General features: G+C 43.9%; 1 protein-coding gene across 4 annotated transcripts in view; it reads left to right on the forward strand.

Annotated features, from left to right (window-relative positions):
- LOC106604216 (glutamate receptor 3) overlaps positions 1–27,288 on the forward strand; it is a 300,167-nt gene that overhangs the window by 69,047 nt on the left and 203,832 nt on the right. For all 4 annotated transcript variants that reach the window (XR_006769822.1, XR_006769823.1, XM_045717884.1 and 1 more), the window contains exon 3: positions 17,581–17,820. Coding sequence is in view for 2 of the 4 variants with exons in the window: in XM_045717884.1 (XP_045573840.1) it covers positions 17,581–17,820 (240 nt within the window). In the remaining 2 variants the exon portion in view is untranslated. The remainder of the gene's footprint in view (positions 1–17,580; positions 17,821–27,288) is intronic.

The following is a 27,288-nucleotide window of genomic DNA, read 5'->3' on the forward strand; positions in this document are numbered from 1 at the left end:
ATGTTGAGACTGGTGTTTTGCGGGTACTATTTAATGAAGCTGCCAGTTGAGGACTTGTGAGGTGTCTGTTTCTCAAACTAGACACTCTAATGTACTTGTCCTCTTGCTCAGTTGTGCACCGGGGCCTCCCACTCCTCTTTCTATTCTGGTTAGGGCCAGTTTGTCCTGTTCTGTGAAGGGAGTAGTACAAAGCGTTGTACGAGTTCTTCAGTTTCTTGGCAATTTCTCTTATGGAATAGCCTTCATTTCTCAGAACAAGAATAGACTGATGAGTTTCAGAAGAAAGGTCTTTGTTTCTGGCCATTTTGAGCCTGTAATCGAACCCACAAACGCTGATACTCCAGATACTCAACTAGTCTAAAGGCAGTTTCATTTGCTTCTTTAATCAGGACAACAGTTTTCAGCTGTTCTACCATAATTGCAAAAGGGTTTTCTAATGATCAATTAGCCTTTTAAAATGATGAACTTGGATTAGCTAACACAACATGTCATTGAAACACAGGAGTGATGGTTGCTGATAATGGGCCTCTGTGTAGATATTCCATAAAACATCTGCCGTTTCCAGCTACAATAGTCATTTACAACATTAACAATGTCTACACTGTATTTCTGATCAATTTAATGTTATTTTAATGGACAAAAATAAAGACATATTTAAGTGACCCCAAACTTTTGAACCGTAGTGTATGTGCACAATTTCCCTGGCTCTCCTCACTCTGAATAGCCTCAAGCCACAGGGCTCTCCTCGCAGTCACCATTTCCCGACGTGGGAGCACTGCAAAGTGAAGATCTGTTTGCCTGGCCTGGTTTGACGTACATTGTACAGCACAGCAGCTTTTTTTATTTTTATTTCTGTATAATTAAAAATCAGCGTGTAAGTTGTCTCTTTTTCTGTAACAATGACGCTGTGAGTCGAGAAGCAGGTGAAACGTTTAATAAAACAACAAACATGAAATGAGACAGCGTAACAGTGGCAATATAGCATGAACACAGGAACAATACTGCCTGAGGAAGGAACCCAAGGGAGTAACAGATAAAGTAATCAGGGAGGTAATAGAGTCCAGGTGAGGATCCTAATGATATGCAAGTGCACGTACTGATGGATGCAAGGTGTGCGTAATGACCAGCACCGGTGGTTAGTATTCCGGCGACGTCGAATGCCGGAGGGAGGAGCATACGTGACAGTACCCCCCCAATGCACGGCTCCCGCCGTAGAATGACGGCGATCAGAGGGGTGTTCCCGAGGACGAGGAACGGGTCGGTCTGGGTGGCGAAGGTGGAAATCACGGATGATGTTGGGATCCAGAATGTTCTCCACCGGAACCTAACACCGTTCCTCAGGGCCATACCCCTCCCAGTCCACCAGGTACTGGAGCCAACCCCCACGACACCCGGAGCCCAGTAGGGATCTGAAAACATATGCCGGACTCTCCTCGATGTCCACGGGGGGTGTGGGGGACAGCATCAGCTAGGGGACCAGGAACCACCAGTCTGAGAAGGGAGACATGAAAAGAGGGCGAGATATGATGGTGACTGGGCAGCTGTAACCTATACGTCACGTTGTTGACCCTCTGGATAACCTTGAACGGCACCACAAATCGGGGCCCCAGTTTCTTGCTAGGCAGGCGGAGTGGGAGGTTCCTGGTAGAAAGCCAAACGCGATCCCTGGAGTAGAACACAGGGATCTGCGGTGGCGGTCTGCCTGTTCCTTTTGACAATGGACGGTGTGCTGGAGTCTCATGTGAGCATCGCTCCACACTTCTGCACGCCAGAACCACTCATCAACCACAGGAGCGTCGGTCTGGCCCGGGGCCCACTCACCCTGCCGGTGCTGACAGTGACTCCTCAGGAACCTTCCCAGCTCCTGGTTCATCCTCTCCACCTGCCGTTGGACTGAGGCCGGTACCCGGAAGTGAGGCTGACCGTGACTCCGAGCTTCTCCATGAAGGCCCTCCATACTCGTGATGTAAACTGGGGGCCACGGTCAGAGACAATGTCCTCCGGAAGGCCATAATGCCAGAAGACCTGCTGGAAGAGTGCCTCAGCGACCTGAAGAGCTTAGACTTAGAAAATCTATCCACTGAAACCGTCAGAGGGGAGATCGGTTACAAAGTCAGTGGATAGATGTGACCAGGGTCACTGATGAATGGGAAGTGGCAAGAGCTTCCCTGCTGGAGCATTCTGGGGGGACTTGGTTTGGGCACATACGGAACAGGAGTTGACATTGCGAGTGACGTCCTGCGCTAAGGTGGGCCAACAGTATTTTCTAGAGATGGATTGGGTAGTGCGAGAAATATCTGGATCTCCCGAGCTGTATGCGCCCAGGTCAGCAGCTGGTCCCTTATCCCTGTGGGAACGTAAATGCGCTCGGGAGGACAATTAATGGGTGTGGACTCCCTCTGGCGGATGTCCGCATCTACGTCCCAGACCACAAGAGCTACGACTCGGGAGGATGTAATTATGAGCGCATTCTGGACAGGACCCTCTCCCGAATCAAAGAGACAGGACAGAGCATTGGCCTTGGTGTTCTTAGAACCTGGGTGATAGGTCAGCGTGAAGTCAAACCTTGCAAAGAAAAAGGGCCCACCGTCTGTATGTACTCCAGGTTTCCGATGGTCAGTGAGAATGACGAATGGTTCCTTGGTGCCCTCCAGCCAGTGTCTCCACACCTCTAATGCCAACTTCACTGCCAGGAGCACTCGACCACCAACGTCGTAATTCCTCTCCACATTCATTGACCATCTGAGAGATATTCAATTTTCCTGCTGCTTCCATAGTTTGAGTTGGTATTCTGTAACAATGGCGCTGGGGCAGGCAAAACGTTTAATAAAACAACAAACATGAAACGAGACAGCGTAACAGTGGCGATATAGCATGAACACAGGAACAAAACCGACTGAGGAAGGAACCCAAGGGAGTAACAGATAAAGGGAAGATAATCAGGGAGGTAATAGAGTCCAGGTGAGGATCCTAATGATCTACAGGTGCGCGAAAGGATGAATGCCAGGTGTGCGTAATGATCAATCCCAGGACCGGTGGTTAGTATTCCGGCAACGTCGAACACTGGAGGGGAGGAGCAGGTGTAGACCTGACATTTTCAATGGGGGTCAATGGGGATTGTTTTCCCCTAATGTGGACGTGGTCTAGGGGAATACCTTCTTATGGGCTATTGGTTTCCATGTGTTTGATGCCATTCCGTCCACTCCGTTCCAGTCGTTATTATGAACATTCCTCCCCTCAGCAGCCTCCTGTGACTGGCTGTATAGCAAAGCTAGCTATTGGCAGTCTTTTCTATATCTAGCAGAGCTCTAACTGTGAATAGCGGTAGTCTGTATGTTGCTTGTTGTTGTTGTCTGACATGACAAACAGTCTCTGACTTTACCTCTCTCTGCTCTATACCTCTTCCCTTATTCTCTCTCTCTCCTTTTTTCTCTCTTCCTCCTTCCTCCTCTCTCAACTGAAGTCTGTGGATGTTGATTAGCCCATTTTATAGCCTGGGATTGTTCAAACCGCTGTCCCGACTAATGCCATAGTAGCACAATACGCACTCCTCTCAATCTCCACCCCACCAATATACACACACACACACTTCCTCTTTCCCTCCATCCTTTCCTCCTATCCATCTGCAGAGAGAGAGAGAGAGAGCGAGCGAGGGCGAGAGCGAGAGCGAGAGAGAGAGAATGCTCCGGCCCTGTGACTCTGATTGGGGGATTAATAGCCAGTGAGGGACTTTGTCAACAGCTTTCAGGAAATCCAATTACAGAATAGCAGAAGAACCACGTTTCATACAGTATACCCTTTATTAACCTCATGAAAAATACATGTTTCATACTACCCTTTCTAAACCTCATGAATAATACATGTTTCATACTACCCTTTATTAACCTCATGAATAATACATGTTTCATACTACTCTTTCTAAACCTCATGCATTATACATGTTTCATACTACCCTTTATTAACCTCATGAATAATACATGTTTCATACTACCCTTTATTAACCTGATGCATTATACATGTTTCATACTACCCTTTATTAACCTCATGAATAATACATGTTTCATACTACCCTTTATTAACCTCATGAATAATACATGTTTCATACTACCCTTTCTAAACCTCATGAATAATACATGTTTAATACTACCCTTTATTAACCTCATGAATAATACATGTTTTATACTACCCTTTATTAACCTCATGAATAATACATGTTTCATACTACCTTTTCTAAACCTCATGAATAATACATGTTTAATACTACCCTTTATTAACCTCATCAATAATACATGTTTCATTCTACCCTTTCTAAACCTCAGGGAGAATACAAGTTTAATACACTACCCTTTCTAAACCTCAGGAAGTATACACACACAAAGGAAAAGCTTTCCTCCGGCAACAGTACTGTAACGTTAGCATTAGCTTTTCCCCTGCAACAATACCATAAATTTAGCATTAGCTTTTCCCCTGCAACAATACCGTAAATTTAGCATTAGCTTTCCCCCTGCAACAGTACTGTAACGTTAGCATTAGTTTTTCCCCTGCAACAATACCATACATTTAGCATTAGCTTTCCCCCTGCAACTGTACTGTAACTTTAGCATTCGATTTCTCCCTGCAACAGTACTGTAAGAGTACTGTAATTGTGTGTGCTCGTTTGTGTCGGTGTGTGTATCTGTGTTTCTGTGTCTGTTTGTGTGTTTGTGTGTGTGTGTGTGTGTGTGTCTTTTATCTTCTAACTGGGTGCAGATAGCGGTTAATTGCTTGCCAATTTGGTTTCACTGTGGGGAAACGCCACACAGCCGAGGCAGTCATGCACGCGATGTGTGTGTGTTCAATACCTTGTGTCAATTATGGCCAGATAAATGTATTTATTTTCTCCAGAATTATTATGAAGCAAACCATGCTATCTCACGTCTACCATCAACAAGCAGAGCCACTATCAGTTATTTCCCAATGGAGCCGTTTAGTTTATCACCAGCGTCCCTCTTCAAACATTCCTCCTCTCTTGTTCTCCTCTCCTCTCTTTAGAGAATCAGATCTCTGATTCATTCTGTGGGTGTGACAGAGGTCGTTGTTTAGTTGATCATGGCAACCACCACATAGACAGACCTTTATTTGGGGGGAAAACCATCACATAGCCAGACCTTTATTTGGGGGAAAACCATCACATAGCCAGACCTTTATTTGGGGGAAAACCATCACATAGCCAGACCTTTATTTGGGGGAAACCATCACATAGCCAGACCTTTATTTGGGGGGAAAACCATCACATAGCCAGACCTTTATTTGGGGGAAAACCATCACATAGCCAGACCTTTATTTGGGGGAAACCATCACATAGCCAGACCTTTATTTGGGGGGAAAACCATCACACAGCCAGACCTTTATTTGGGGGGAAAACCATCACACAGCCAGACCTTTATTTGGGGGAAAACCATCACATAGCCAGACCTTTATTTGGGGGAAAACCATCACATAGCCAGACCTTTATTTGGGGGAAAACCATCACATAGCCAGACCTTTATTTGGGGGAAACCATCACATAGCCAGACCTTTATTTGGGGGAAACCATCACATAGCCAGACCTTTATTTGGGGGAAACCATCACATAGCCAGACCTTTATTTGGGGGGAAAACCATCACATAGCCAGACCTTTATTTGGGGGAAAACCATCATTTTGGGGAAAACTGATTTTTCATCCCTCTTGTTTACACTTCTTTTGACAGGTGTCAGACATGAGCTCTAATAATATAAGGACTGTGGTCAAGTCTGGTCTTAGGATCATATTCACCAGTATTACATTTTTATCTGATTTTAGCCGTACAGCCCACTTTAGCCTTGCACTAGAACCACACTAGGCCCCATTTAAACAGTCTTATAGCACAGATACAGTGTAGAGCACATTTGCTTTGACAGGCAGGTAAGATATCTCCCAGGGAGGGAAGCAGCCAGGGAAGAAAAGATTGAAAGGAGGGCGATTGAGTCCCTACAGTTGATTGGCCACACATATGCATGCATATCACACATATACAGTTCATTGTCCACTCTCTGGATTAAGTGACAGTGTCATCATGGTGGCATGTCCTGCATAGCCAAAAAGAGTGAGAGAAGGAGGGAGGAGGCAGGAGTAGGGAAGAAGGTAGGGAAGGAGGCATACAGAGATAGTTTAGCCAGGCCCCGTGCTGGTGGGATGTGAGGTAACGAGAGGAAGGTAAAAAGAAGGGAAGAAGAGGAGGATGCAGGAAGGAGAGAGGATGAATGTAAGAGACAAGGACAAGGAAAGATAATGAGAGGAGAACAGAGAGAAAAGTAGAAAGGATAACATGAGGCCAAGAGGAGAACAGAGAGAGTATGAGAAAGGATGAGAAGAGTCAGATGAGAGGGATGTAGTGTATATTAGAAGATAGCCTCCTGTCCCGAGCTACAGAGGAGGTATAGGGGCAGTAGAGGATTGTCCTCGGGTACAGAGGAGTTATAGGGGCAGTAGAGGATTGTCCTCAGGTACAGAGGAGGTATAGGGGCAGTAGAGGGTTGTCCTCAGGTACAGAGGAGGTACAGGGGCAGTAGAGGGTTGTCCTCAGGTACAGAGGAAGTATAGGGGCAGTAGAGGATTGTCCTCAGGTACAGAGGAGGTATAGGGGCAGTAGAGGATTGTCATCAGGTACAGAGGAGGTATAGGGGCAGTAGAGGATTGTCCTCAGCTACAGAGGAGGTATAGGGGCAGTCGAGGATTGTCCTCAGGTACAGAGGAGGTATAGGGGCAGTAGAGGGTTGTAACCAGCTACAAAGGAGGTATAGGGGCAGTAGAGGATTGTCCTCAGGTACAGAGGAGTTATAGGGGGTAGTAGAGGATTGTCCTCAGCTACAAAGGAGGTATAGGGGCAGTAGAGGGTTGTCCTCAGTTACAGAGGAGGTATAGGAGCAGTAGAGGATTGTCCTCAGCTACAGAGGAGGTATAGGGGCAGTAGAGGATTGTCCTCAGGTACAGAGGAGGTATAGGGGCAGTAGAGGATTGTCCTCAGGTACAGAGGAGGTATAGGGGCAGTAGAGGATTGTCCTCAGCTACAAAGGAGGTATAGGGGCAGTAGAGGGTTGTCCTCAGGTACAGAGGAGGTATAGGGGCAGTAGAGGATTGTCCTCAGGTACAGAGGAGGTATAGGGGCAGTAGAGGATTGTCCTCAGGTACAGAGGAGGTATAGGGGCAGTAGAGGATTGTCCTCAGCTACAAAGGAGGTATAGGGTCAGTAGAGGATTGTCCTCAGGTACAGAGGTATAGTGGGTAGTAGAGGATTGTCCTCAGGTACAGAGGAGGTATAGGGGCAGTAGAGGATTGTCCTCAGGTACAGAGGAGGTATAGGGGCAGTAGAGGATTGTCCTCAGGTACAGAGGTATAGTGGGTAGTAGAGGATTGTCCTCAGGTACAGAGGAGGTATAGGGGCAGTAGAGGATTGTCCTCAGGTACAGAGGAGGTATAGGGGCAGTAGAGGATTGTCCTCAGGTACAGAGGAGTTATAGGGGCAGTAGAGGATTGTCCTCAGGTACAGAGGAGGTATAGGGGCAGTAGAGGATTGTCCTCACCTACAAAGGAGGTATAGGGTCAGTAGAGGATTGTCCTCAGCTACAGAGGAGGTATAGGGGCAGTAGAGGATTGTCCTCAGGTACAGAGGTATAGTGGGTAGTAGAGGATTGTCCTCAGGTACAGAGGAGGTATAGGGGCAGTAGAGGATTGTCCTCAGGTACAGAGGAGGTATAGGGGCAGTAGAGGATTGTCCTCAGGTACAGAGGTATAGTGGGTAGTAGAGGATTGTCCTCAGGTACAGAGGAGGTATAGGGGCAGTAGAGGATTGTCCTCAGGTACAGAGGAGGTATAGGGGCAGTAGAGGATTGTCCTCAGGTACAGAGGAGGTATAGGGGCAGTAGAGGATTGTCCTCAGGTACAGAGGAGTTATAGGGGCAGTAGAGGATTGTCCTCAGGTACAGAGGTATAGTGGGTAGTAGAGGATTGTCACCAGCTACAGAGGGGGTATAGTGGGCCGTAGCCTCTGCTCTGACTGGGCGAGATCCAGATGAACTTGACGATGCGGGGGAGGGTCTTCAGGCCAGACCCCCTACCCACCACTCATCCATCACATCACACACACTCCAGTCAAACACACACTCCAGTCACACACAGGCTGTGATTTTAGTGCAGCGCACCACAGCCTATGCACACACACACACACACACACACACACACACACACACACACACACACACACACACACACACACACACACACACACACACACACACACACATGCGCACACGCACATTTGCATGCACACACACATGACCACACACACAAACATGCACACACAAACATGCACACACACACACACACACACCACTGGACCATGTCTGCTGAGGATTTAGTCAGTGGAAAACTTCCTCAGGCAACGATCCTTTATAAAATGACTTTTATTCAAGTATGATATGTTGGTCTCTTTTACTGTAGACAAGATGAATAGATGGGGCCGCCCTCCTTTTATCAATAGTAATATTTTATTTATCAATAGTATCTGGATTCCTTTTATCATTGTAAATAACGTGGCATGAAAGCCTAAACAAGTTATTATGATCTTAATTCATCCAGACTGGCAGCATGAAGTCCTCTCATCTCATCTCTTAAAGTGTCATGGCCATCATCTTGGGCAATGGGAGGCGAGGCGTCGGTGAATTTGAGGGGCTGGCATTTGAGTAAATGGTTTGAAGCACTTCACAGCTCTAAATGGCATGAGCCGATTCAATCCCCCCAAGCACTTATGAGCTATCTTCCTGTGTGTGTGTGTGTGTGTGTGTGTGTGTGTGTGTGTGTGTGTGTGTGTGTGTGTGTGTGTGTGTGTGTGTGTGTGTGTGTGTGTGTGTGTGTGTGTGTGTGTGTGTGTGTGTGTGTGTGTGTGTGACAGCATTTTGCTGGCTCTAAAGAGGACATGTCTGATGTAGGCCTGAGAGACCAGAGAGATGGAGCGATGGAGAGGGAGAGAAAGAGACAGGGGAAGGAAGAGAGTTAGAGAGAAGGGAGGGAGGGAGAGAAAAGGGGGGGCGGAATGGAAAGGGACTGTGGAGAAGGAAAGAGAGGTCAGGGAATATAGTCAGGGCAAGAGGGATAGAAAGAGAAGGTGATGGGGGCAAACAGAGACCGAGAGGAGAACGAGAGGAGAACAAGAAGAGAGCGAGAGGAGAACGAGAGGAGAACGAGAGGAGAGCGAGAGGAGAATGAGAGGAGAACGAGAGGAGAGCGAGAGGAGAACAAGAGGAGAGGAGAGGAGAGCCAGAGGAGAACGAGAGGAGAGTGAGAGGAGAGCGAGAAGAGAACAAGAGGAGAGCGAGAAGAGAGCGAGAGGAGAGCGAGAAGAGAACGAGAGGAGAGTGAGAAGAGAGCGAGAGGAGAGCGAGAGGAGAACGAGAGGAGAGCGAGAGGAGAACGAGAGGAGAGCGAGAGGAGAACGAGAGGAGAGCGAGAGGAGAATGAGAGGAGAGCGAGAGGAGAGCAAGAGGAGAACGAGAGGAGAACCAGTAAAGAGATATAATCAACAGTGACATTTACATCAGCACACAGAGACCTCCTCCCTTTCCCCACGGCAACAGAAGACTCTATGTACATCCCAAATGGCACCCTATTCCATATACTGTATACTGCACTACTTTTGACCAAGGTCCATAAGACGCTGGTCAGAAAGTAGTGCACTATATATGGAATAGGGTGCCATTTGGGATGAAGAATCTGGTTGACAGACCATGAGAGAACATGGAAACCCAGATACTTGGAGAGCATGGAGAGGGTTCTTTAGGAAACATCAGCCTAGCTAGTGAGTAACCTTACAGGACAGCCTGTTAACTGGGGTTTCAGGCCAGCTTACAGGACAGCCTGTTAACTGGGGTTTCAGGCCAGCTTACAGGACAGCCTGTTAAGTAGGGTTTCAGGACAGCTTACAGGACAGCCTGTTAAGTAGGGTTTCAGGCCAGCTTACAGGACAGCCTGTTAAGTAGGGTTTCAGGCCAGCTTACAGGACAGCCTGTTAAGTAGGGTTTCAGGCCAGCTTACAGGACAGCCTGTTAACTGGGGTTTCAGGCCAGCTTACAGGACAGCCTGTTAAGTAGGGTTTCAGGACAGCTTACAGGACAGCCTGTTAAGTAGGGTTTCAGGACAGCTTACAGGACAGCCTGTTAACTAGGGTTTCAGGGCAGCTTACAGGTCAGCCTGTTAAGTAGGGTTTCAGGCCAGCTTACAGGACAGCCTGTTAACTGGGGTTTCAGGCCAGCTTACAGGACAGCCTGTTAACTAGGGTTTCAGGCCAGCTTACAGGACAGCCTGTTAAGTAGGGTTTCAGGCCAGTTTACAGGACAGCCTGTTAAGTAGGGTTTCAGGCCAGCTTATAGGACAGCCTGTTAAGTAGGGTTTCAGGACAGCTTACAGGACAGCCTGTTAAGTAGGGTTTCAGGACAGCTTACAGGACAGCCTGTTAACTAGGGTTTCAGGGCAGCTTACAGGTCAGCCTGTTAAATAGGGTTTCAGGCCAGCTTACAGGACAGCCTGTTAACTGGGGTTTCAGGCCAGCTTACAGGACAGCCTGTTAACTAGGGTTTCAGGCCAGCTTACAGGACAGCCTGTTAAGTAGGGTTTCAGGCCAGCTTACAGGACAGCCTGTTAACTAGGTTTTCAGGCCAGCTTACAGGACAGCCTGTTAAGTAGGGTTTCAGGCCAGTTTACAGGACAGCCTGTTAAGTAGGGTTTCAGGCCAGCTTACAGGACAGCCTGTTAAGTAGGGTTTCAGGACAGCTTACAGGACAGCCTGTTAAGTAGGGTTTCAGGCCAGCTTACAGGACAGCCTGTTAAGTAGGGTTTCAGGCCAGCTTACAGGACAGCCTGTTAACTAGGGTTTCAGGCCAGCCTTCTCTGGTGATGTATCTGAAACACACACACACATATCCTTGTAGCCCTGTTGAGTGGCCTGATTAAAGGAAATGAGGGCAACACATGCTGGAGGGCTGGGATACCTAGTCAGTTTCACAACTGAATGCATTCAACCGAGATGTCTTCCACATTTAACCCAATCTCTGTAAATCATAGAGGTGTGGAGACTGCCTTATTCGACATCAACGTCATCGGTGCCCGGGGAGCAGTTGTTGTTGTTGTGTGTGTGTGTGTGGGGGGGGGGTTGCGTGCGTGGGACAAGCAAAGGAGGAAGCGAGGGCAAATTGGGCAAGAGTGTTTGTGTGTGCCAGTGTCCTCTAATTGTGTGTGTAGCTTGTGAAGTAAATATGCAATATTGAAAATCAATGTGACACAAGGAATCTCTGAATTATCCAAACTGATAACGCATGCCTCCGTGGACATGCACAAACACACACCTGGTTTGTTTCCACCTACCACATTTATTTCAGTTTCACCTAATTACGAGAGGGATGAGACACAAAGCATGAAGCACAGCGTTAATCCATTAAGCATTTATCCCTGACTAGCCGGCTAGGCCTCTCTCTCTCATGGATGAATGGTGAAGTCATCTTTGGGTCCAATCTATGCTCCATAAAGCTCTAGAGAGATAACAGGGATATTATTACGGCTAGTTAAAAAGAGAGTGAGAAAGAGAGGGAGAAAGCAATAGCTAGGGAATAAGAGAGTGAGAAAGAGAGGGAGAAAGAGATAGCTAGGGAAAGAGACAGGGAGAAAGAGAGAGGTCTCTCTCTGTCTCAATTAAATTTAATTTAAGAGTGTTATTGGCATGGGAAACATATGTTTACATTGCTAAAGCAAATGAAATAGACAATACAAAAATTAACAGTAAACATAACACTCACAAAAGTTACAAAATAATAAAGATATGTCATATTATGTGAAAATGGTTAAAGTACAAAAGGGAAAATAAATAAACATAAAAATGGTTTGTATTTACAATGGTGTTTGTTCTTCACTGCTTGCCATTTACTTGTGGCAACAGGTCACACATCTTGCTGCTGTGGTGGCACACTGTGGTATTTCACCCAGTAGATATGGGAGTTTATCAAAATTGGGTTTATTTTTCAAATTCTTAGTGGGTCTGTGTAATCTGAGGGAAATATGTGTCTCTAATATAGTCCTACATTTGGCAGGAGGTTAGGAAGTGCAGCTCAGTTTGTTGGCAGTGTGCACATAGCCTGTCTTCTCTTGAGAGCCAGGCCTGCCTATAGCAAGGCTATACTCACTGAGTCTGTACATAGTCAAAGCTTTCCTTAAATTTGTGTCAGTCACAGTGGTCAGGTATTCTGCTGCCACTGTGTCTCTCTGTTTAGCTTTTTGTTGTTGTTGATTCTTTCCAATGTGTCAAGTAATTATCTTTTTGTTTTCTCATGATTTGGTTGGGAGTCCTCTCTCTCTCTCTCTCTCCCTCTCTCTCTCTCTCTCATTGTGACTAGAGATAAATGTCCATGGGGAGATGTGGGTTGTTGTTTTTCGTGCTCCTGAGTACCGCAGTGGTCTAAGACACTGTATCTCTGTGCACGAGCCATCACTGTAGCACCTGGTTTGAATCCAGGTTGCATCACATCTGGCTGTGATTGGGAGTCCCATAGGGCAGCGCACAAATGGCCCAGCGTCGTCCGGGTTTGGCCGGGGTAGACCGTCATTGTAAATGAGAATTTGTTCTTAACTGACTTGCCTAGTTGAATAAAGGTTAAACAAATCAGAATTTATAGCCACCCGTTACCTTGATGACAGCTTTGCACAGTCTTGGCATTCTCTCAACCAGCTTCACCTGGAATGTTTTTCCAACAGTCTTGAAGGAGTTCACACATATGCTGAGCACTTGTTGGCTACTTTACCTTGACTCTGCGGTCCAACTTATCCCAAACCATCATAATGTTGTGGTAGCCATGCTGGTTAAGTGTGACTTGAAATCTAAATAAATGAAGCAGTGTCACCAGCAAAGCACCTCCACACATCACACCTCCTCCTCCACCCTTCACGGTGGGAACCACACATGCGGAGATCATCCGTTCACCTACTCTGCGTCTCACAAAGACACGGCGGTTGGAACCAAAAATCTAAAATTTGGACTCATCAGACCAAATGACAGATTTCCACCAGTCTAATATCCATTGCTCATGTTTCTTGGCCCAAGCAAGTCTCTTCTTATTATTGCTGTCCTTTAGTAGTGGTTTCTTTGCAGCAATTCAACCATGAAGTCCTGATTCACTCAGTCTCCTCTGAACAGTTGATGTTGAGATGTGTCTGTTACTTGAACTTTGTGAAGCATTTATTTGGGCTGCAATTTCTGAGGCTGGTAACTCTAATGAACTTATCTTCTGCAGCAGAGGAAACTCTGGGTCTTTTTTTTCTTGGTACGGTCCTCGTGAGAGCCAGTTTCATCATAGCGCTTGATGGTTTTTGCGACTGCACTTGAAGAAACGTAGAAAGAAAAACCCTTGAATGAGTAGGTGTGTCCAAACCTTTGACAGGTACTGTATTTAGCAGATGTTATCATGTTCCTAGCTCCAGCAGTGCAGTAATACCTAACTAAATGCTTGTGTTCCTAGCTCCAGCAGTGCAGTAATACCTAACTAAATGCTTGTGTTTCTAGCTCCAACAGGGCAGTAATACCTAACTAAATGCTTGTGTTCCTAGCTCCAACAGTGCAGTAATACCTAACAATACAAACCAATACACGCAAATCCCAAAAATAAAAATATAGGAATTTATATGTATTAGAACGAGCAATGTCAAAGTCTGGAATATAAATATATATGTATAGGATGGTGTGTATAGACAGTATGGACAGTATATGAATGGAAAAGGTGTGTACAGCAGAAGTTATACAGTCATTTTTCCTATTTTGTTGCCTTACAACCTGGAATTAAAATAGATTTTTGTAATTTGATTTACACAACATGCCTACAACTAAAGATGCAAAATAGTTTTATTGTGAAACAAACAAGAAATAAGACAAAAAAACTGGAAACTTGAGCGTGCATAACTCTATAAACATGGCACATCTAGCCATTGGGATTTTTGCGCCTTTGGCAGGGCAAAACTGCTCCAGCTCCTTCAAGTTGGATGGGTTCCGCTGGTGTAGAGGAATCTTTAAGTCAAACCACAGATTCTCAATTGGATTGAGGTCTGGGCTTTGACTAGGCCATTCCAAGACATTTAAATGTTTCCCCTTAAACCACTCGAGTGTTGCTTTAGCAGTATGCTTAGGGTCATTGTCCTGCTAGAAGGTGAACCTCAATCCCAGTCTCAGATCTCTGGAAGACTGAAACAGGTTTCCCTCAATAATTTCCCTGTATTTAGCACCATCCATTATTCCTTCAATTCTGACCAGTTTCCCAGTCCCTGCTGATGAAAAACATCCCTACAGCATGATGCTGATTCACTGTGGGGATGGTATTCTCGGGGTGATGAGAGGTGTTGGGTTTGCGCCAGACATAGCATTTTACTTGATGGCCAAAAAGCTTAATTTTAGTCTCATCTGACCAGAGTACCTTCCTCCATATGTTTGAGGAGTCTCCCACATGCCTTTTGGCGAACACCAAGCATGTTTGCTTATTTTTTTCTGGGCACTCTTCCGTAAAGCTCAGCTCCGTGGAGTGTACGGCTTAAAGTGGTCCTATGGACAGATACTCCAATTTCCGCTGTGGAGCTTTGCAGCTCCTTCAGGGTCATCTTTGGTATCTTTGTTGCCTCTCTGATTAATGCCCTCCTTGCCTGGTTCATGAGTTTTGGTGGGCGGCACTCTCTTGGCAGGGTTGTTGTGGTGCCCTATTCTTTCATTTTTTTAAATAATGATTTTATCGTGCTCCGTCGGATGTTCAAAGTTTCAGATATTTTTTTATAACCCAACCCTGATCTGTACTTCTCCACAACTTTGTCCCTGACCTGTTTAGAGAGCTCCTTGGTCTTCATGGTGCTGCTTTATTGGTGGTGCCCCTTGCTTAGTGGTGTTGCAGACATTGGGGCCTTTCAGAACAGGTGTAAATATACTGAGATCATGTGACAGATCATGTGACACTAAGATTGCACACAGGTGGACTTCATTTAACAAATTGTGTGACTTCTGAAGGTAATTGGTTGCACCAGATGTTATTTAGGGGCTTCATAGCAAAGGGGGTGAATATATATGCATGCACCACTTTTCTGTTTTTTACTTTTAATTAGTTATTTTATTTTTTATGAAAAATAATTTCATTTCACCATTTTGGACTATTTTGTGTATGTCCATTACATGACATTCAAATAAAAAATGTATTTAAATGACAGGTTGTAATGCAACAAAATAGGAAAAACGCCAAGGGGGTGAATACTTTTGCAAGGAAATGTATAGGATGAGCCCTGACTAGAAAAACTGTATATACACATACGAAGTGGGTAAAACGGTATGTAAACATTATTAAAGTGACCCGTGTTCAATGAGTATGTCTATAGGGCAGCAGTCTCTAAGGTGCAGGGTTGAGAACCAGGTGGTAGCCGGCTAGTAACAGTGACTAAGTTCAGGGCAGGGTACTGGCCAGCTAGTGATGACTATTAACAGTCTGATGGCCTGGAGATTCAAGCTGTTTTTCAGTCACTCAGTCCAAGCTGTACAGTCTCCGCCTTCTAGATGGTAGCGGGGTGACTAGTCCGTGGCTCGGGTGGCTGAGGTCAGTGATGATCTTCTAGATGGTAGAGGGGTGAACAGGCCGTGGCTCGGGTGGCTGAGGTCCTTGATGATCTTCTAGATGGTAGCAGGGTGAACAGGCCGTGGCTCGGGTGGCTGAGGTCCTTGATGATCTTCTAGATGGTAGCAGGGTGAACAGGCTGTGGCTTGGGTGGCTGAGGTCCTTGATGATCTTCTAGATGGTAGCAGGGTGAACAGGCCGTCGCTTGGGTGGCTGAGGTCCTTGATGATCTTCTAGATGGTAGCAGGGTGAACAGGCCGTGGCTCGGGTGGCTGAGGTCCTTGATGATCTTCTAGATGGTAGCGGGGTGAACAGGCCGTGGCTCGGGTGGCTGAGGTCCTTGATGATCTTCTAGATGGTAGCGGGGTGAACAGGCCGTGGCTCGGGTGGCTGAGGTCCTTGATGATCTTCTAGATGGTAGCAGGGTGACTAAAAAAATTCTCCAATATCTGAACGGGGGGCCCAGCCCCCCACAGGACCATCCCCCAGCCATCCTCACGTACTTTGTGCCCCTCCTCAGATTTTTGGGGTGTATGACGCCCCTGTGTGTGTCACGACTTCCGCCGAAGTCGGTCCCTCTCCTTGTTTGGGCGGCGTTCGGCGGTCGACGTCACCGGCCTTCTAGCCATCGCCAATCCACTTTTCATTTTCCATTGGTTTTGTCTTGTCTTCCCTCACACCTGGTTTCAATTCCATCAATTACATGTTGTGTATTTAACCCTCTGTTCCCCCCCCATGTCCTTGTCCGGAATTGTTGATTGTAAGAGTTTGTGCACGTTATGTCTGGCGTGCGAAGGGTTTTGTACCATTGTATTTATTTATTGTGTTTGTTCACAGTGATTTTTATTATTAAACTGCACCGTTGTAACACAGTCTTTGCTCTCCTGCGCCTGACTTCTCTGTCACCAGTACACACGCATTACAGTGTGAGACGTTACGTCAGGCACTGTTCATTCTACTACCCCCAATGGTCAACATGACATTAAAACAGCAGACGTGATTGGATGTATCATTTACATTTTAGTCATTTAGCAGACGCTCTTATCCAGAGCGACTTACAGTAGTGAATGAATACATTTCATGCATTTTTTTTGTACTGGCCCCCCGTGGGAATCGAACCCACAACCCTGGCGTTGCACACACCATGCTCTACCAACTGAGCCACAGGGAAGACCTATCATTCCAGAGGCTTGGAGACGTTAGGAACACTTGATTAGCTAATCAGAAGGTATGATTTGTCAATCAGAACACTTGGAAAGCCAATCTCTTTCAAGTGTGATTAACAGTGGTAGAGTTGTGTATATCAGACACAACACACCCTTAACAGCATTGGAAGAAATGGGATGTTTCTGGTTGTCAGGGATACAGTATTTGAAGTGGAAGTGACGACTCAGCTCAGGTGTCTTTCTATGCCTGCTACGTTAGGTTAGCCTGCTGCATGTTGCTTCACCAAACCTTCATCAAATACTATTTGAAATTATTTCAAATACTTGATCTGGGTTTGATTGAGCTTGCCTGATGCAGTGGAAACAATAGAATAGTCAATGAGCCCTATGAGCCCTATGAGCCCTGGTCAAAAGGATAGCCATTTGCAACATTGCCTGGGTCTTTATTGCTGCCCAATTCTGAGATCTCACCAGAGTACATGACAGATCTACAAATAAATGCAAGTGTTTTCCCCAGCTGTATAAATGTCATCCAATGCAGATAGGCTCCCTGATAAAGAGTAATGCTGGTATTACTGCAAGATCTCATTCCACAAATTGGCTGTTATAGATTTTTCTGCAGTGTAGCTACCAAGAAAGTTTGAATTTTCAAACACTTGACATATGTGTGGGTGTGTGTCTGATCTTGTTTTCTCTCTCAAGCATCCTAACGCTTCCCTCCCTCTCTCCCTCTCTCTCCAGTCTGCTCTCAGTTCTCCCGAGGGGTCTATGCCATCTTCGGCTTCTACGATAAAAAGTCTATGAACACCCTGACTTCATTCTGTGGGGCGCTGCACACCTCCTTCGTCACGCCCAGTTACCCCACCGACAACGAAGTGCAGTTTGTCATCCAGATGAGACCTGCACTGCGTGGGGCCGTCCTCAGCCTGCTGTCACACTACAAGTGGCAGAAGTTCGTTTACCTCTACGACACTGACAGAGGTAGGTGCCATGCCATCCCAGGCCGTGATATAGTTCAGAGTGTGAGGTTAACACACAGATAGAGCCATGCCATCCCAGGCCGTGATATAGTTCAGAGTGTGAGGTAAACACACAGATAGAGCCATGCCATCCCAGGCCGTGATATAGTTCAGAGTGTGAGGTAAACACACAGATAGAGCCATGCCATCCCAGGCCGTGATATAGTTCAGGGTATCAGGTAAACACACAGACAGAGCTAAGTGCTTTTGAAGTACTTTTTGAGTTCATCAACATTGATAATATTCATGGAAAAATGACAATGTAGATATTGTTATGTAATATAACATACAACACAGACAGCGGTAGGTAAGGTTTAACAGGTTGGTTCTACCGTAGACCTTGACTTGGTTTAGTTGAGGGATTTTAAGTATTGACTCTTAGGGGTGCACTTGAAACAGTTGACAGCATCAACATTGATAATATCCATAGCCAAAATGACAAACTATGCATGACCTAAACCCCAGGTGCAGTGTGCTGGAACCTAACCCTATAGTTGAAACAAGGAAGTGGGTGACATTCTATAAGCACTGTGTAATGTAATCTACAGGCCATTCACAACCTCCATCTGCTTTTAAACTAGAAGAAATGTATTTCATTGTAACTATGCTGTGGGTGCAGTATGTCATTGTAACTAAGCTTTGAGTGCAGTATGTCATTGTAACTAAGCTGTGGGTGCAGTATGTCATTGTAACTAAGCTGTGGGTGCAGTATGTCATTGTAACTAAGCTGTGGGTGCAGTATGTCATTGTAACTAAGCTTTGGGGGCAGTATGTCATTGTAACTAAGCTGTGGGTGCAGTATGTCATTGTAACTAAGCTTTGGGGGCAGTATGTCATTGTAACTAAGCTGTGGGTGCAGTATGTCATTGTAACTAAGCTGTGGGTGCAGTATGTCAATGTAACTAAGCTTTGGGGGCAGTATGTCATTGTAACTAAGCTGTGGGTGCAGTATGTCATTGTAACTAAGCTTTGGGGGCAGTATGTCATTGTAACTAAGCTTTGGGGGCAGTATGTCATTGTAACTAAGCTGTGGGTGCAGTATGTCATTGTAACTAAGCTGTGGGTGCAGTATGTCATTGTAACTAAGCTTTGGGTGCAGTATGTCATTGTAACTAAGCTGTGGGTGCAGTATGTCATTGTAACTAAGCTTTGGGGGCAGTATGTCATTGTAACTAAGCTGTGGGTGCAGTATGTCATTGTAACTAAGCTTTGGGGGCAGTATGTCATTGTAACTAAGCTTTGGGGGCAGTATGTCATTGTAACTAAGCTTTGGGGGCAGTATGTCATTGTAACTAAGCTTTGGGGGCAGTATGTCATTGTAACTAAGCTTTGGGGGCAGTATGTCATTGTAACTAAGCTTTGGGGGCAGTATGTCATTGTAACTAAGCTTTGGGGGCAGTATCTCACAGCCTTAATGTGTTGATTAATCTCTGTTTAATCACAGTGTTGGTTTTTGTTTGTTTCTCATCTTAAATTAGGTGTGCTGCTACAGCTGTAGCTGCAGCCCGGCATATATTTCAGCATGGAAATTACAGTCTATGCCTTTAGGGGATATTTATTTGTATTAATTAAGAGTTATTAAGAGTTCTTTAGATGTTGGGCGTGTGTGTGTGTGTGTGTGTGTGTGTGTGTGTGTGTGTGTGTGTGTGTGTGTGTGTGTGTGTGTGTGTGTGTGTGTGTGTGTGTGTGTGTGTGTGTGCTTGTCTTTGCATGTGCCTGTGTGTGTTGTGACTACGGTGACAATATACCGACATGTAGCCAGCGTTTGGTGTAGTGATGTGGGGTGTAGTTTGTCATTCTTGTTATGTAATATTATAGTGAGGAAGTAGTCACTTCTTGCACTGTGTATTCCCTCCTTTAGACAGTAGCAGGATGTGTATTCCCTCCTTTAGACAGTAGCAGGATGTGTATTCCCTCCTTTAGACAGTAGCAGGATGGGTATTCCCTCCTCTAGACAGTACTAGGATCTGTACTTTCCCATTCTTCTCGTTTACTCTTTAACTTGTGGTTAGCACCTTGGTTAGACTTTGACAGACACACACACCCACATACCACAACCCACACGTCCTTCAACACATGTACAAACAGACAGGCTCGGTTTCTCCATCCTCTCTCTCTCTCCAATCTCCCCCTCTGTCAGGTTAGTCTGCCCCTAGACCAGAGAGAAAAAACACCGTACCCAGGAAGATTTGATTTACTGGCCTTTACCTGTGTAAGGACAACTGGCACACATCCACTTACATAGCCCCTTGCCGAAGACACCCAAACACACATACACGGAGACACGCCCCTATACAGCTGAATGTGTAAGGCGATCCCCTATTAGGGTGAGGATATTGTCCCCCAGAGAGGATTAAAGGGCTTAATTGATGCTCTCCATCCAGGAATCAGTCACACTCAGTTATGGCTCATCAGGTAGGCTGTGGTCTCATGGATGGGTGTGTGTTTGTGCTAGTCTGTCAAGCGCTATACCCTCTCTCTCTGTGTGTGTGTCAAGCAGCATCTCTATGCCCTCCTTACACACAGGTTATCAGAAGAAGCAGCTCACCTGATAATATAACCACTTAGGACAGGATCAGAGACTGGAGGGAGGCATCATTACTGTTTTAATAAAGTTAGACTGGAGGAAGGCATCGTTACTGTTTTAATAAAGTTAGACTTGGGGAAGGCATCGTTACAGTATTAATAAGGTTAGACTGGAGGGAGGCATCGTTAATGTTTTAATAAAGTTAGACTGGGGAAGGCATCGTTACTGTTTTAATAAAGTTAGACTGGGGGAAGGCATCGTTACTGTTTTAATAAAGTTAGACTGGGGGAAGGCATCGTTACTGTTTTAATAAAGTTAGACTGGGGGAAGGCATCGTTACTGTTTTAATAAAGTTAGACTGGGGGAAGGCATCATTACTGTTTTAATAAAGTTAGACTGGGGGAAGGCATCGTTAATGTTTTAATAAAGTTAGACTGGGGGAAGGCATCGTTACTGTTTTAATAAAGTTAGACTGGGGGAAGGCATCGTTACTGTTTTAATAAAGTTAGACTTGGGGAAGGAATCGTTACTGTTTTAATAAAGTTAGACTTAGGGAATGCATCATTACTGTTTTAATAAAGTTCGACTGGGGGAAGGCATCGTTACTGTTTTAATAAAGTTAGACTTGGGGAAGGCATCGTTACTGTTTTAATAAGGTTAGACTGGAGGGAGGCATCGTTACTGTTTTAATAAAGTTAGACTTGGGGAAGGCATCGTTACTGTTTTAATAAAGTTAGACTGGAGGGAGGCATCGTTACTGTTTTAATAAAGTTAGACTGGGGGAAGGCATCGTTACTGTTTTAATAAAGTTAGACTGGGGGAAGGCATCGTTACTGTTTTAATAAAGTTAGACTGGGGGAAGGCATCGTTACTGTTTTAATAAAGTTAGACTGGAGGGAGGCATCGTTACTGTTTTAATAAAGTTAGACTGGGGGAAGGCATCGTTACTGTTTTAATAAAGTTAGACTGGGGAAAGGCATCGTTACTGTTTTAATAAAGTTAGACTGGGGGAAGGCATCGTTACTGTTTTAATAAAGTTAGACTGGAGGAAGGCATCGTTAATGTTTTAATAAAGTTAGACTGGAGGAAGGCATCGTTAATGTTTTAATAAAGTTATACTGGGGGAAGGCATCGTTACTGTTTTAATAAAGTTAGACTGGGGGAAGGCATCGTTACTGTTTTAATAAAGTTAGACTGGGGGAAGGCATCGTTACTGTTTTAATAAAGTTATACTGGGGGAAGGCATCGTTACTGTTTTAATAAAGTTAGACTGGGGGAAGGCATCGTTACTGTTTTAATAAAGTTAGACTGGGGGAAGGCATCGTTACTGTTTTAATAAAGTTAGACTTGGGGAAGGCATCGTTACTGTTTTAATAAAGTTAGACTGGGGAAAGGCATCATTACAATTTTAATAAAGTTAGACTGGGGGAAGGCATCGTTACTGTTTTAATAATGTTAGACTTAGGGAAGGCATCGTTGCTGTTTTAATAAAGTTAGACTGAGGGAAGGCATCGTTACTGTTTTAATAAAGTTAGACTGAGGGAAGGCATCGTTACTGTTTTAACAAAGTTAGACTGGGGGAAGGCTTCATTACTGTTTTAATAAAGTTAGACGGGGGGAAGGCATCATTACTGTTTTAATAAAGTTAGACTGAGGGAGGCATCGTTACTGTTTTAATAAAGTTAGACTGGGGGAAGGCTTCATTACTGTTTTAATAAAGTTAGACTTAGGGAAGGCATCATTCCTGTTTTAATAAAGTTAGACTGGGGGAAGGCATCGTTACTGTTTTAATAAAGTTAGACTTGGGGAAGGCATCGTTACTGTTTTAATAAGGTTAGACTGGAGGGAGGCATCGTTACTGTTTTAATAAAGTTAGACTGGGGGAAGGCATCGTTACTGTTTTAATAAAGTTAGACTGGAGGGAGGCATCGTTACTGTTTTAATAAAGTTAGACTGGGGAAGGCATCATTACTGTTTAAATAAATTTAGACTGGGGGAAGGCATCGTTACTGTTTTAATAAAGTTAGACTGGGGGAAGGCATCGTTACTGTTTTAATAAAGTTAGACTGGAGGGAGGCATCGTTACTGTTTTAATAAAGTTAGACTGGGGGAAGGCATCGTTACTGTTTTAATAAAGTTAGACTGGGGGAGGGCATCGTTACTGTTTTAATAAAGTTAGACTGGGGGAAGGCATCGTTACTGTTTTAATAAAGTTAGACTGGGGGAAGGCATCGTTACTGTTTTAATAAAGTTAGACTGGGGGAAGGCATCATTACTGTTTTAATAAAGTTAGACTGGGGGAAGGCATCGTTACTGTTTTAATAAAGTTAGACTGGGGGAAGGCATCATTACTGTTTTAATAAAGTTAGACTGGAGGGAGGCATCGTTACTGTTTTAATAAAGTTAGACTGGGGGAAGGCATCGTTACTGTTTTAATAAAGTTAGACTGGGGGAAGGCATCGTTACTGTTTTAATAAAGTTAGACTGGGGGAAGGCATCGTTACTGTTTTAATAAAGTTAGACTGGGGGAAGGCATCGTTACTGTTTTAATAAAGTTCGTCTGGGTGAAGGCATCTTTACTGTTTTAATAAAGTTAGACTGGGGGAAGGCATCGTTACTGTTTTATTAAAGTTAGACTGAGGGAAAGCATCGTTACTGTTTTAATAAGGTTAGACTGGGGGAAGGCATCGTTACTGTTTTAATAACGTTAGACTGGGGGAAGGCATCGTTACTGTTTTAATAAAGTTAGACTGGGGGAAGTCATCATTACTGTGATAATAAAGTTAGACTGCGGGAAGGCATTGTTACAGTTTTAATAAAGTTAGACTGGAGGAAGGCATCGTTACTGTTTTAATTAGGTTAGACTGAGGGAAGGCATCGTTACTGTTTTAATAAAGTTAGACTGGGGGAAGGCATCATTACTGTTTTAATAAAGTTAGACTGGGGGAAGGCATCGTTACTGTTTTAATAAAGTTAGACTGGGGGAAGGCATCGTTACTGTTTTAATAAAGTTAGAATGGTGGAAGGCATCGTTACTGTTTTAATTAAGTTAGACTGGGGGAAGGCATCGTTACTGTTTTAATAAATTTAGACTGAGGGAAGGCATCGTTACTGTTTTAATAAAGTTAGAATGGGGGAAGGCATCGGTACTGTTTTAATAAAGTTAGACTTGGGGAAGGCATCATTACTGTTTTAATAAAGTTAGACTGGGGGAAGGCATCGTTACTGTTTTAATAAAGTTAGACTGGGGGAAGGCATCGTTACTGTTTTAATAAAGTTAGACTGGGGGAAGGCATCGTTAATGTTTTAATAAGGTTAGACTGGAGGGAGGCATTGTTACTGTTTTAATAAAGTTAGACTTGGGGAAGGCATCGTTACTGTTTTAATAAAGGTAGACTGGAGGGAGGCATCGTTAATGTTTTAATAAAGTTAGACGGGGAAGGCATCGTTACTGTTTTAATAAAGTTAGACTGGGGGAAGGCATCGTTACTGTTTTAATAAAGTTATACTGAGGGAAGGCATCGTTACTGTTTTAATAAAGTTAGACTGGGGGAAGGCATCGTTACTGTTTTAATAAAGTTAGACTTGGGGAAGGAATCGTTACTGTTTTAATAAAGTTAGACTTAGGGAATGCATCATTACTGTTTTAATAAAGTTCGACTGGGGGAAGGCATCGTTACTGTTTTAATAAAGTTAGACTTGGGGAAGGCATCGTTTCTGTTTTAATAAGGTTAGACTGGAGGGAGGCATCGTTACTGTTTTAATAAAGTTAGACTGAGGGAGGCATCGTTACTGTTTTAATAAAGTTAGACTGGGGAAGGCATCATTACTGTTTAAATAAATTTAGACTGGGGGAAGGCATCGTTACTGTTTTAATAAAGTTAGACTGGGGGAAGGCATCGTTACTGTTTTAATAAAGTTAGACTGGAGGGAGGCATCGTTACTGTTTTAATAAAGTTAGACTGGGGGAAGGCATCGTTACTGTTTTAATAAAGTTAGACTGGGGGAGGGCATCGTTACTGTTTTAATAAAGTTAGACTGGGGGAAGGCATCGTTACTGTTTTAATAAAGTTAGACTGGGGGAAGGCATCATTACTGTTTTAATAAAGTTAGACTGGGGGAATGCATCGTTACTGTTTTAATAAAGTTAGACTGGGGGAAGGCATCGTTACTGTTTTAATAAAGTTAGACTGGAGGGAGGCATCGTTACTGTTTTAATAAAGTTAGACTGGGGGAAGGCATCGTTACTGTTTTAATAAAGTTAGACTGGGGGAAGGCATCGTTACTGTTTTAATAAAGTTAGACTGGGGGAAGGCATCGTTACTGTTTTAATAAAGTTAGACTGGGGGAAGGCATCGTTACTGTTTTAATAATGTTAGACTGGGGGAAGGCATCGTTACTGTTTTAATAAAGTTATACTGAGGGAAGGCATCATTACTGTTTTAATAACGTTAGACTGGGGGAAGGCATCGTTACTGTTTTAATAAAGTTAGACTGGGGAAAGGCATCATTACAATTTTAATAAAGTTAGACTGGGGGAAGGCATCGTTACTGTTTTAATAATGTTAGACTTAGGGAAGGCATCGTTACTGTTTTAATAAAGTTAGACTGAGGGAAGGCATCGTTACTGTTTTAATAAAGTTAGACTGAGGGAAGGCATCGTTACTGTTTTAATAAAGTTAGACTGGGGGAAGGCATCGTTACTGTTTTAATAAAGTTATACTGAGGGAAGGCATCGTTACTGTTTTAATAACGTTAGACTGGGGGAAGGCATCGTTACTGTTTTAATAAAGTTAGACTGGGGAAAGGCATCGTTACAATTTTAATAAAGTTAGACTGGGGGAAGGCATCGTTACTGTTTTAATAATGTTAGACTTAGGGAAGGCATCGTTACTGTTTTAATAAAGTTAGACTGAGGGAAGGCATCGTTACTGTTTTAATAAAGTTAGACTGAGGGAAGGCATCGTTACTGTTTTAATAAAGTTAGACTGGGGGAAGGCATCGTTACTGTTTTAATAAAGTTAGACTGGAGGAAGGCATCATTACTGTTTTAATAAAGTTAGACTGGGGGAAGGCATCGTTACTGTTTTATTAAAGTTAGACTGAGGGAAAGCATCGTTACTGTTTTAATAAGGTTAGACTGGGGGAAGGCATCGTTACTGTTTTAATAACGTTAGACTGGGGGAAGGCATCGTTACTGTTTTAATAAAGTTAGACTGGGGGAAGGCATCGTTACTGTGTTAATAAAGTTAGACTGCGGGAAGGCATTGTTACAGTTTTAATAAAGTTAGACTGGAGGAAGGCATCGTTACTGTTTTAATAAAGTTAGACTGGGGGAAGGCATCGTTACTGTTTTAATAAAGTTAGAATGGTGGAAGGCATCGTTACTGTTTTAATTAAGTTAGACTGGGGGAAGGCATCGTTACTGTTTTAATAAATTTAGACTGAGGGAAGGCATCGTTACTGTTTTAATAAAGTTAGAATGGGGGAAGGCATCGGTACTGTTTTAATAAAGTTAGACTTGGGGAAGGCATCGTTACTGTTTTAATAAAGTTAGACTGGGGGAAGGCATCGGTACTGTTTTAATAAAGTTAGACTGGGGGAAGGCATCGTTACTGTTTTAATAAAGTTAGACTGGGGGAAGGCATCGTTAATGTTTTAATAAGGTTAGACTGGAGGGAGGCATTGTTACTGTTTTAATAAAGTTAGACTTGGGGAAGGCATCGTTACTGTTTTAATAAAGTTAGACTGGAGGGAGGCATCGTTACTGTTTTAATAAAGTTAGACTGGGGGAAGGCATCGTTACTGTTTTAATAAAGTTAGACTGGGGGAGGGCATCGTTACTGTTTTAATAAAGTTAGACTGAGGGAAGGCATCATTACTGTTTTAATAAAGTTAGACTGGGGGAAGGCATCGTTAATGTTATAATAAATTTAGACTGGTGGAAGGCATCGTTACTGTTTTAATAAAGTTAGACTGGGGGAAGGCATCGTTACTGTTTTAATAAAGTTAGACTGAGGGAAGGCATCGTTACTGTTTTAATAAAGTTAGACTGGAGGAAGGCATCGTTACTGTTTTAATTAGGTTAGACTGAGGGAAGGCATCGTTACTGTTTTAATAAAGTTAGACTGGGGGAAGGCATCGGTACTGTTTTAATAAAGTTAGACTTGGGGAAGGCATCATTACTGTTTTAATAAAGTTAGACTTGGGGAAGGCATCGTTACTGTTTTAATAAATTTAGACTGGGGACAAGGCATCGTTAATGTTTTAATAAAGTTAGACTGGGGGAAGGCATCGTTACTGTTTTAATAAAGTTAGACTGGGGGAAGGCATCATTACCTTAATAAAGTGACTTTTGTATATAGTTTTAGCAGATAGTAATCATATGTGTTCCTGAGAATCAGAAGGTTATTTATACCTTTTGATAATTAAGATTGCCATGTACCACTTCTTCACAGATATTTTAGGTCTTCAGAGAGTACATAAGCTAAACTGACCCTGTATAGTGCATTAGTTAGGACCCTGGTAAAAAGTAGGGAACTATATTGGAAAAGGGTGTAATTTGGGACGCACACTTTGTGTTCTCCGTCTGTTAATGCATCTAGTAAATAAACTAGGACCATGTCATTGGCCTCAGCCTCCCAACATCAAATAAAACCCCACTGCAATGTATATCCATCTCAAGCCCTCTTTTCTTTTTTAACTCTCAGGTCTTGAATACAAGCTGATTGAACAACAATAATGCCCGGGGCTTTCCTGTCTGCCTGGCAGCCAGCAGCTGGAGAGAGAGAAAGCCCTGAATTACATTATTTAAAGAAGCACACATACGCAGACACACACACACACACCATTATTCATGATACAGAAGGAACTAAAAAATAACTAATCTTCCCTTTTCATGTC

The sequence above is a fragment of the Salmo salar genome, chromosome ssa05, assembly GCF_905237065.1.
Source record: "Salmo salar chromosome ssa05, Ssal_v3.1, whole genome shotgun sequence".
Taxonomy (NCBI): Eukaryota; Metazoa; Chordata; class Actinopteri; order Salmoniformes; family Salmonidae; genus Salmo; species Salmo salar.